This window comes from Agelaius tricolor, unplaced genomic scaffold (genome assembly GCF_023055355.1).
Source record: "Agelaius tricolor isolate 1412-34295 unplaced genomic scaffold, bAgeTri1.0.p SCAF_43, whole genome shotgun sequence".
Classification (NCBI taxonomy): Eukaryota; Metazoa; Chordata; class Aves; order Passeriformes; family Icteridae; genus Agelaius; species Agelaius tricolor.
In genome coordinates, this window is record NW_027269303.1 from 2,551,063 (window position 1) to 2,563,105 (window position 12,043).

General features: G+C 53.1%; 1 protein-coding gene across 1 annotated transcript in view; it reads right to left on the reverse strand.

Annotated features, from left to right (window-relative positions):
* Nucleotides 1-12,043, reverse strand: part of LOC139604076 (uncharacterized) — a 1,261,625-nt gene that overhangs the window by 1,035,032 nt on the left and 214,550 nt on the right. Inside the window, 1 exon segment of the mRNA XM_071455063.1 lies at nt 4,174-4,593. Coding sequence (XP_071311164.1) covers nt 4,174-4,593 — 420 coding nt within the window.

Here is a 12,043-nt window from a genome sequence, read left to right on the forward strand (position 1 = left end):
ATTGAGGCCCAGCAGTGCAACAATGATTCCCTTGGTTCCACAAGTTCCCACAGTGTCACAATGGCCCCTCCCTTCCATGAGGCCCTGCAGGGTCACAATGGTCTCCATGATTCCATGGGGCCTTGCAATGCCACAATGCTCTCCATGGATCCACAGTGCCCTGCAGGATCACAACGGCCCTTTGGCCCCAGGAGGCCCGGAAATGCAGCAATGGCCTCTTGGCTCCACAAAGCCCTGCTGCTTCACACTGGCCCCTTGGGACCATGCGGCCCAACAGAGCCACAAAGATGTCCTTGGTTCCACGAGGCCCCACAGTGTCACAGTGGCCCCTTGGATCCATGGTACCCTGCAGGGTCACAATGATCCCCTTGGTTCCACAAGTTCCTAGAGTGTAACAGGTTCCACAAGGGCCTGCAGTGTCACCATGGCCCATTGGTTCCACAATGCCCTGCAGTGTCACAATGGTCTCCATAGGAAGGAAACAAGTGAGCCCCAGTGGTGCAGGGGCAGATGAGAGGAAGTCACCAGAGGCCAAGGCTGGCCAGACTTGACTGTATGGGCAGATTTTGTCTGGGAGTAACCCTTGGATATAGGGAATTTTAGATGCAGAATCCCAATTTTGGCCATGGGTGCCTAGACAAGAAAGACAGTTCTTTCCCATAGGAATAAAAGCACAGAGCCCCAGTGCTTCACGGTCAGATGGGAAGTGGCCCTTGACATGCCAAATTCAGTGGGACCTGTCAGACAGCCCCCAGGAGGCCAAGCCAGGCAGACCTGTTCCATGTTCTGTTGATTTCATGGGTGCCCACACTGTCCCAATGGTCTCCTTGATTCCATGAGCTCTGGCAATGTCACAACGGCTTCTTGGTTACATGAGCCCCAACAGAGTCACAAGGGTCCATTGGCCCCACGCAGCCCCGCTGTGAAACAATGGCTCCTTGTTTCTATTTTAAATCAATCACAATCAAACCACAGTTTAATTATTGATCCTTGCTTCCATAGGGCCCATGATTTGCACAATGGTCTCCTTGATTCCATGATTCCTGGATTCCACAGTCTCACCATCGTTTCCTTGGATCTCCATTGTCACAACTGACCCATGGTTCCATGAGGTTCCGTAGTGTCACCGTGGTCGCTGTCAGAGGCTGGATGAGATCCATGTCCCGAGACACCTTGGGATGCTCGGAATGCCCGTGTGGGGCCAGGGCCGGGTCAGGCCTTGGTTTGTGGTGGGACAGAGCCCCGCCCCCAGCCCTGGCCTGGCAGAGCTGCCAATCACACAGCAGGGGGCGGTGCTAACCCAGCTCTGATTGGCCCAGCTGTCAATCAATCAATCAATCAATCAATCACGCACCAGCAGCTGGTGCGACCCTGACTCTGATTGGACGAGCAACTGGAAGTCCCACCTCAGGGACGGGGCCATGAAGGCCCAGGGGGTTAAAAGCCGGAGCACGAGGCCAGCCCAGGGTCTGGATCCTGCCTTCTGCTGGGGTTCCTCTGTTGGTGATGCTGGAACCTGAGCAGTTGGTACCCATGTGCGTGTCATTCTATGGATCGTCTGTCTTTTTGTTTTTCCCTATTTCTTCTCCTTCTAGTCCTACTTACCTGGAAAATTTTTGGGTTACTTTGCATGTTAAGGGTTAAAAGATTTTAGATTAAATGTGTGGCAACCCAGGCCACAGCGAATATTTCTCTGTCTGCGCTGAGGGGTCCTGACCCCCTAGAGAAACACTGCCTTTAACCTTCACCCATGGAGAGGACTTCCGGGACTTTGAGACAGATTAGAATTTACCAAAGTGGAAAATAGATTAGAGGCTAGTATAGCATGTCACTTGGGTGAGAAATTTAGGGTTTTGGATTTTTAGTATGCTGTAGATAGGAGGCAAGATGGAGGAATTTGGGTGTAGTCCCTGTCTTCTTCATCTACTCCATTTTCTGCAGTGTTGGTGGCACAGGGTGTTTGGTCAAGGAAAGCACAGTGCAGAGGTTTTGTGGACACTCAAGGGACGAGTTATTGGTTGATAAGTCGAAATACTGTAGGTTTTAAGAATTAATTGGATGAGAAAACTTTAAAAGACCTTGAAACTGTACATTTTAGAGCCATTTTGAGGTATTTTCCCAGCATGCTGAGTCTGGTGTGGACAGCAATGCAAAACTTTAGATAAGATAAGAAAAAACAAGAAGCTGAAGACTGAAAAAGTCCCATGCATCTCCTTTTACCTGGCACAGAACTGCTACAGAGGGTTTCCCCCATCCAAGGAGCCCCCAGAAAGGCCCAATGTAAAACAAACATCAAAAACTGGTGCCCAAAAAATATTTGTAAAAGGTTGACTTTTTTCCATAAAGTTGTTTACTGAAGGGTGTTGTCTTAATAGACCAATCATGTGAAATGTGTTGATTAAATGACCAGTGGGGTCTACCTGTAGCAAATCAAGATATAAAAGAAGAGGATTGAAAAAACAGGTGGCTTTTAGCACTTAGCCTTCTGATCTAAGTCTGTGTCATCTCTGAGTCAAAGGTGAAATTTGGGGATCTGTGGGGGCTATTGGGGATCCTTTCTGCACCTTGAGACTCAACAGGAGCTTCTCTAATAAACTTTGCCTGAAGCTCCCACTGTGCCCATGACAGGAACCCCTGTGAGTGTCTGGGCCATCCCGGCTCTTTGGCAGCCTGGGGACTCCTGGGATGTCACCGTGGAGCCCCTGTGAGTGCCTGTGACAGATGGGTGCCTTTGCAGCCCAAGGTGCCCTGGGATGTCACCATGGAATTGCTGTGACTGCCTCTGACCACAGGGCTCTTTACCATCCCAGAAACACCTGGGAGGTGTCCATGGAGCCCCTGTCTCTGTGTGTGACATTCCAGCTCTGGAACAGCCTGGAGACTCTTGGAATGTCCCCATGGAACCCCTCTGAGGGCCTGTGACAAATCTGATCCTTAGCAGGCAACCATCACCAGCTCCCTGTTGCTATGGTCAGTTTCCATGGCAACCATCACCAGTCCCCTGTTGCTATGGTCACTTTCTATGGCAACCATCACCAGCCCCCTGTTGCTATGCTCGGTCCCTTGGCAGCTCCATGGAGACCCCATGCCAGGGGTGGTTGCCATGGACACCAGCTCAGGCCTGCAGCCAGAGCCCGTTGCCATGGCAACCATTGGCCGCCCCATCCCCAGGCTGATGGGATCCCAGAAGCACAGAATTGGCTGAGCTGGGAGGGACCCATCAGGATCCTCCAGTCCAACTGCTGGCCCTGCACAGGACACCCCAACAATGCCAGCCTGGGCCTGGCAGCGCTGGCCAAACGCTGCTGCAGCTCAGAGAGCCCTGGAGCTGGGAGCCTGCCCTGGGGAGCCTGGCCAGGGCCCCAGCAGCCTCTGGCCAAAAACCTTTTCCTGACATCCAACCTGAGCCTGCCCCGACTCAGCTGCAGCCGCTCCCTCCAGTCCTGTCCTTGGGCACCAGAGGGAAGAGGTTCCCACAGCCCCAGCCAGGGACCCGCTCCCAAGGCTGCTGCCATGGCCACCAGGGCTGCCACCAGCTGGGATGCTCGGTTTCCATGGGCTGGGCTTCAGCAATGGGATTCCCCAATTTCCTGCTCCCACTAAAACCGCGCTGCCCTCGCTGCCCTCCCGCCTGCCATGGAAAGCTCAAAAGGCAAAGATCCCAGGCTGGGATTGGAAAAATTTATTGGGAACAGCAACGAGATAAGGAACAAAGGGAACAGAAACAATATTGATAACAGAAGGGATAAGTAAAACTATTTACAGAGAAAACTACAACATCAACAACTGGCTCTTCCTGTTAATGTATTTCCTCCTGCCTGGAAAGGACACCCTTCTCCTCAGGGAGAGAGAGAGAGAGAGTCCCTTTCCTGTCGCTGGCAATGACCTGAGGTGGGAGTGAATGTAATGACAGGGCCATGGCCAGACCCTCATGTTCTCCAATCCCACATCATGTCATTCGCAGGGGCAACAAAAGGTACAGGTGTCTTCCCAGCATGGATCACAGGGAACATGGATCACCAGGGCTCTAACCAACATGGGGTCTCCAATGGGGGATGAAGATGGAGCAGTGAACGAAGCTCCTCCTGAAATTGGGGCATTTGCAGGGTTTCTCTTACCAGTGACTTCGTTGGTGTCTTGTCAAGTGAGAGCTCTGGGTGAAGCTCTTTCCACACTGGGGACACTCGTAGGGCCTCTCCCCAGTGTGGATGCGCTGGTGCCTGATGAGGTGGGATGTCTGCTTGAAGCCCTTCCCGCAGTCAGGGCAGTGGAAGGGCCTCTCCTCTGAGGGAATTCGCTCATGCAGGTGGAGGATGGAGCTGGTCTGAAACCTCTTCTGACACTGGGGACACTCATTGGGTCTCTCCCCAGTGTGGATGCGTTTGTGGATGATGAGGGCAGAGCTGCAGCTGAAGCCCTTCCCACACTCCCCACACTCGTAGGGCCATTCCCCAGTGTGGATCATCTGGTGGCTGATCAGGGTGCTGCTCTGCCTGAAGCTCTTCCCACACTCCAAGCACTTGTGGGGCTTTTTCCCATCATGAAGCTGCTCATGGGCCACCAGCTCTGAGCTCTGGCTGAAGCTCTGCCCACCTTCCTGGCTCAGGGTGGGTCTTTCCTCCTCAGAGCACCCTGGGCTGGGTTTGGAGCCCCTTCTCCTGTGGGATCTCTGGGACTTTTCCTCCCAATTGGAATTCTGCACTGTGGAGCCACTCAAAACTGCCTTTTCCACGAGGTTCTGCCAAGGGGATTTGTCCTCCCTGGTCTCCATCCTCAGCTTCTTCCCTGGGGGAGGAAGGACAAGGAGAGGATGGGATTTGCCTCCATGCCAGAGGGAAGGGGAAGGAGATCCCCCCAGTGCATCCCCAGCAGGACGGGGTTGGCAGCAGGGTTGTCCTGCAGCCGGGGGCTGTGCTGGGCTGGGAGATGGAGCAGGAGAGAGGGGGAAAGGGGCACTGACTTCCTCCTCACCTGCCTGCATGTCCCGGGGCTCCTTCCTCTTCCTTGCAGCCTCCTCCTCCATCTGGCAAAGGTTTGGGGATGTGAAATCCTGTTTTGGGAGGAAAGCAAGGGATGAGGGCATTGAATTTTGTACTGGTTTCAAGGCAAACCTGGGGAGGGTCTAGGCGATAATTACAATTTAAAAAGAAAGAAGATCAAGGCAATGATGCAGAAACACTGCCTTGAACTGACAGAGTCAGGATATAACCTGACACCCTGTTGCTGCTCAGGCTGGTGGCTGCAGTCCCATTAAATGGTGGCTGCAGTCCTGTTGGAGTGATGAACGTGATTCTGTCCAAGCAGTGATCCTGTAGAAGGGTCTGGTCTTCCTCTGAAGGTCCAGTGGTGGTTCTGGAGCTCTTGTCCTCTGGGAATCCAGTAGGCAAGCTGCTCCTGGTGTTGCAAGGCTCAGCTTATATGCAGGTAGGAATGCTTGGATCCTCCCCCTGGGCGGAGCATCCCACAATGGGATGATGGAATTTGATCAGTCCTGCAGTGACACTCAATGGCCCATTCCCAGAAGATATCTCCCCTGGAGGGCGTGATCAGGGCTGAGTCATGGAAGAGATCAAGAACACTGCCCCACCTGTTTCTAGCAGTTGATGAAGATGGGCATTGCAAACATGCATTTGGTTCCATCTTACACTGCAACCTGAAACAGTGGGGGAATCCCTGCTCAGGGGGTGAACACCACCCCTCTTACCCAAACTGGCTCAGGTGTAAAACCCCCACCCCGGGAAGGCCACACACACAGGGGACAATGTCACACTTGCCCTGCCCCAGGGGAGGTCTCTGTCCCTGTCACTCCGTGGCTGTCCCCCCTTTTCTCTTTCACAGGCTGGGGGCTTTGCCAAATCTAAGAATAAGTTTTTTCTTTGTCCCTGTCACCTTTGTGACATCTACACAGAGCTTTCCCTTCCTTTTCATAATCTTTTCATAAAGGAGGTATCGCTATGTATTGGGCCAAATTTCCACTTTTCTTATATTGGAACCTGCCATCAGCTGAGCTGGAGCTGTGCAGGACCAATGGATTTTGGAATTGCCACAAAATTACTTCTACTGTAAGTTTATTAAATTTTGGGTTTTGTTTGTGTGTTCACCACAAGTGACTTGTGGGAAGAGCAAATTCAAGGCATTTTTTGTAGGGTTAAGTTTGATTTTTGTCAAGAAACAACTTTACTTTGTCTAGTGCCCAGGGAATGCTCAAGGGGTCTCTGAGCCTCTCACACTGGGGGATGCTTGAGAGGGGCTTGGGACGGTTTGTCCCTGTCCCTGTCACCCCAGGACATTCCACAGGGTGTGTCCCTGTCCCTGTCACCCCAGGCCATTCCCCAGGGGTGTCCCTGTCCCTGTCACCCCAGGCGTTCCCCAGGGGTGTCCCTGTGACCCCAGGCCATTCCCCAGGGGTGTCCCTGTCCCTGTCACCCCAGGCCATTCCCCAGGGGTGTCCCTGTCCCTGTCACCCCAGGCCGTTCCCCAGGGGTCTCCATCATTCTCACCCAGGGAATGCCTGGGGGGTCTCCCTCCCTCTCTCCCCTGTGCCAGGGGGTGCTCGGGGCAGTCTCTGTCCCTCTCAGCCCAGGGGATGCTCGGGGCTCTCTGTCCCCTGGCCCTGGGGGATGCTCGGGGGATCTCCATCCCTCTGGCCTCAGGCAATGCCTGTGCAGGGCTGGGCACCAGGGGCTCTGTGTCCCTCTCACCGCTGAGGCTGCTTGGGGCTGGGGGGGCTCTGCCACGTTCTCACCCCTGGGGAGGCCGGGGGGGTCTCTGTCCCTCTCAGCCCTGCTGGGACCCCACCCAAACATCATCGGGGTCACAGGGACAGAGACACCCCCAAAGCCCCAGAAGGGCTGAACCTGGGGTTTGGTTCGGGGCTGAGGATTTAGGAAGGGGCTGGAATTGGGGCTGGGCTTGGAGTTGGGGCTGAGATTTGGATTAGAGCTGGGGAGAGGGAAAGGCCCTACGAGTGTCCCCAGTGTCAGAAGAGGTTTTACACCAACTCTGATCTCCTCCTGCATGAGCAGATTCACACGGATGAGAGGCCCTTCCGCTGCCCTGACTGTGGGATGGGCTTCAAGCACAACTCCCACCTCATCAGGCACCAGCGGATCCACACCGGGGAGAAGCCCTACGAGTGTGGGGAATGTGGGATGAGCTTCAGCCAGAACTCTAACCTGATCTCCCACCAGAAGACCCACACCAGGGAACAACCCTATGAATGTGGGGAATGTGGGAAGAGCTTTAGGCAGAAGTCTCTCTTGATCTGCCACCAGAGGATCCACACTGGGGAAAGGCCATACAAGTGTGGGGAATGTGGGATGACCTTTAGTAGGAAGACACAAATGAACATCCACCAAATGATCCACACCGGGGAGCGGCCCTACAAGTGCCCCGAGTGTGGGAAGCGGTTTCACACCAGCTCTCAGCTCCTCCAGCACCAGCACATTCACACGGATGAGAGGCCCTTCCTCTGCCCCGACTGCGGGAAGGGCTTCAAGCACAACTCCACCCTCGTCACCCCCCGGCGCATCCACACTGGGGAGAGGCCCTACGAGTGTCCCCAGTGTGGGAAGAGCTTCACCAGCAGCTCTCACTTGAGCAGACACCAACGGAGGCACCAGTAAAAGAAGCCCTGCACATGCCCCAACTGCAGGAAGAGTTTAATGCACTGCTCCAGCTTTATCCCCCATTGGAGACCCCACGTTGGTCAGAGCCCTGGTGATCCATGTTCCCTGTGATCCATGCTGGGAAGACACCTGTACCTTTTGTCGCCCCTGCGAATGACATGATGTGGGATTGGAGAACATGAGGGTCTGGCCATGGCTGTGTCATTACATTCACTCCCACCTCAGGTCATTGCCAGGGGCAGGAAAGGGACTCTCTCTCCCTGAGGAAAAGGGTGTCCTTTCCAGACAGGAGGAAATACATTGCCAGGAAGAACTAGTTGTTGATGTTGTAGTTTTCTCTGTAAATAGTTTTACTTATCCCTTCTGTTATCAATATTGTTTCTGTTCCTGTTTGTTCCTTATCTCGTTGCTGTTCCCAATAAATTGTTCCTATCCCAGTCTGGGATCTTTGCCTTTTGTGCTTTCCATGGGAGGCGGGAGGGCAGAGAGGGCAGCGCGGTTTTAGCGGGAGCAGGAAACTGGGGAATCCCATTCCTGAAGCCCGGCCCGTGGAAACCGAGCATCCCAGCTGGTGCCAGCCCTGGTGGCCATGGCAACCACCCCTGGCATGGGGTCTCCATGGAGCTGCCATGGAAACTGACCATAGCAACAGTGGGCTGGTGATGGTTGCCTACTAAGAATCAGATTTGTCACAGGCCCTCAGAGGGGTTCCATGGGGACATTCCAAGAATCTCCAGGCTGTTCCAGAGCTGGAATGTCACAGGCAGAGACAGGGGCTCCATGGAGACCTCCCAGGGCTTTCTGGGGATGGTAAAGAGCCCTGTGGTCAGAGGCAGTCACAGCCATTCCATGGTGACATCCCAGGAGTCCCCAGGCTGCCAAAGAGCCGGGATGTCCCAGACACTCACACGGGTTCCTGTGATGGGCACAGTGGGAGCTTCAGGCAACATTTATTAGAGAAGCTCCTGTTGGGTCACGAGGTGCAGAAACGATCCCCAATGCTCCCAATAGATCCCCAAATGTCACTGTTGAATCAGTGTTCCGTGCTTTCTTTCCAATGGAAAACAACCATCCTTATCCTCCAGGTGTCCATGTCTGAAATTGGATTCCACCTCCAAAATTCTGGATATCCAAAGGTTACTCCCAGGCACAATCTGCCAGTACCATCAAGCCTGGCTGGCCTTGACCTCTGGTGGCTGCCCCTGCAACACTGGGGCTGGGTCCTTCCCTTCCCATGGAGATCACTGGGACACTGTGGGGACCTCATGGAACCAAGGGGATCCTTGTGGAACCACTGGAGCCCATGGAACCAAGGGGTCATGGTGACCCAGCAGGGCTTCATGGAACCCAGAGACCATTCTGGCTCTGTGGGGCCTGATGGAACCATGGAGACCATTGGGAACCTTCAGGGCCTGGTGTCACCAAGGGGGCATTATGACACCTCAGGGGCTCAGGGAAGGAAGGGACCATTGGGACAATGTGGGGCCCCATGGAACTGAGGGAACATGGAACAGGTCTGGCTGGCTTGGCCTCCCAGGGGCCACCTGACAGCTCTGGCTGAAGTGGGTATGTCAAGGGCTGCCTCTCATCAGCTCCTGGAACACTGGGGCTCTGTGCTTTCCTAGCTACAGAAAAGAACCCTCCCTCTTTTTAAATGTCCATTGCCAAAATTGTTATTCTCTCTAAAAATTTTCCTATATGCAAGGGTTTCTCTCAGAAAAAAACCTGCCACTTCTGGCTGGCCTTGTCCTCTGGTGGTCACTCTCGTCTGCCTGGCAAACACTGGGGCTCTGTTCCTTCCTTCCTACAGAAAAGAACCAGCCTTCATGTCCAGGGTCCATGGCCAAAATTAGAATTTGTCCTCCCAAATTCCATATATCCAAAGATTGCTCCCAGACAACTGTAGCAAGGACAGACATGTCAGGCTGGCTATGTCTTCTGATGATTTTCTTAGACTCTGAGTTGAATGCTTTCAGTTGAAAAAACCTTGGAAAGGGCCCAGAGATCTCCCAAGAAGTGTTTTTGAGGACTTGGGCACATGACTACTACATATGGACAAAGGAGCTCTGTGCTCTGTGCTGTTGTGGTGGTTTTGCATCACAGAAGTGATGTTCTTAGAGAAGCTGCTAGCAGTTTCCTCCATGTCTGACAAAAAACCAATCAGTAATTAGCTTTGAGAACTGACAATCTGTTAAACCACTAAGGAAACTGTACACACCTCTGTGAAGACACATGTTAAAGATGGGAAAGCCTGGGAGGGTCTCTTTCCCTTCTGGCTGGCACAGAGGTAACAAGGCTGATCCGGCCCCGTCTCAGCCAGGCCGGGCCGGGCGGCTCCTGCCGTGGGGCCGGGCCCCTTCCCAGGGACCCTGCCAGGCCCCATCAGCTGCCGGGCAGGGCAGGGGAGGCCGCGGGGCCGAGGCCGGGCCGGGCCATGGCTGCAGTTGGGAACATCTGGGCCCTGCTGAGCCCTGCCCCGCCGCCAGCCCGGGCCCAGCCAGGATCCGCCGGGCCCCTGGAGCAGCCCCGGGCCGGGCCGGCTCGGCCAAGATTCTGCCACCCTTGGGCTTCAGCCGCAAGCCCCGGGCAGGGGCAGGAGAAGCCATCAGCCCCGGCCGTGCTGCTGCTGTGCTCTGGCCTGGCTGCTGAGATCCTGGCCCTGCCCCAGCGCGGCCCATCCTGACACAGCCCCAGCGCAGCCGCTGCAGAAACCTCCATCGTAAAACAGCTCCGGCCGCAAGCACCGAGCCCGGCCGGGGGCACAGAACCATCTGCAGGCCCCGGGTGAGATATGAACTCTTTCAGTGCTTCCATCCTCCCTCCAGTGAGAGAAAAGGACAAACTGCAGGCACAGAGAGGAGCAACATGAAGACACCGAGGTCAATGAAGGGGAAGTTGAGTCCCAGATGGGAGGGATGAGGAGATGCCTTGATCTTGGGGCTGAAATCCTCTTGTAAAGCTATGAAGAAAAATGTAATTAATATATCGGACTCTCTTTTTCCCTATAACTATTTGAAAATATGGAGAGATGACCTGTTCAGCAAAAACCTCCATGCTAAAGTAGGCAAATGTTGAAGTAGCTGTGATCCCATGAGAAGTTTAAACAGAGAAAGAGAGAAGAGTAATGAGATCCTGTGCCCTCAGGGAGAGAAGAAGAAGAAGATCTCTGTTCCCAGAGATGAAGATGATTTCAGAAATAGATGAAGAGAATCTTTGGTCTTGAACAGCTCATCTTTAAACTCATACCCCATACATTGACATGGCCCATAAAAACAGCTGTGGGAAAAGCTATGAAAAATGGGAGGGACTTCACGATTGCAGATTTTCTGGGCAGCTGCTATTCGTGGGAATTGAGAGCCATGGGAGAACTGTTTTCTTATGGAGAAGTCTCCATAGCATGAAAGAGAGACTCCTCTCCCTAAGTGAACTGAAGAAAGACTGTTCTAGATGGTGTAAAGCGACTGAAAATTTCAGGTTTTGTCTCCTTGCATTGTCAGTAAGAAAGAAAAGATTGTAGGGAGAGGAGAAGTGTTCAGATTCTTATTACTCTTTCTTCTATTTACTGGTAATAAACTTTTCTATATACCCTTTTAAAATTTTGAGCCTACTTTGCCTTTCTCCTAATCCTTTCTCACAGCAGGAAATGAGTAAATATATTCCAGTGAGTGCAATGGTAATTAGCCAACACTGATCCCACTGCACTAATAGATGCATTGGCTGAGAAATCTCAAATTAGCAAACCAAAATCACTCCAGATACATTAGTGATAAACTGCATAAGAGCAGAGGGAAATCAAGGCAGAGCCATGGTTTGTCAGGACTTGCTGCATCCTGATGAGCCCTGTGGTTCATTTGGAGCTGAGCCCTGGAACCTCAGGGCCTGAGAGGAGATTGCACAAACCATTCCAGGAGTCAAAGCCAGAAGAAAACCCTAAAGTGTCTCAAAGCATGAATGGGTCTCAGTGAGGTCCATGCCCCGCACAGGTTCCTCATGAACCCCTTGGAGGAGACAAGTGGAGGCCAGGATGGCATAAAAACCTCTCAGAGTCTCAGTGTGGAAAGGAAATTCCGAACTACCTTAAAAAATTTGAGAATCTCAAAGCATTACTGAGCACCACTGAGTGTCAGTACAAAGCTCTCCAGGGACTCCTTAAAGCAGATAATTGGAGCCATGATTGCACAAACCTCTCACAGAGTCTGTATCAAAAGGGAAACACCAAGTACCTTCAAATAACTGGAGTACCCTGAAGTATTAATGAGCCCCACTGAGTGTTGTTACTGACAAAGCCTCTCCAGGGACTAATTACAGCAGATAATTGGAGGCCATGATTGCACAAACCTCTCAGAGACTCCAAGGCAAAAGCCAAGCCCAAAGTCCTTTGAAAAACCTGCAGTCCCTGCAGGGAGCATGAAGGA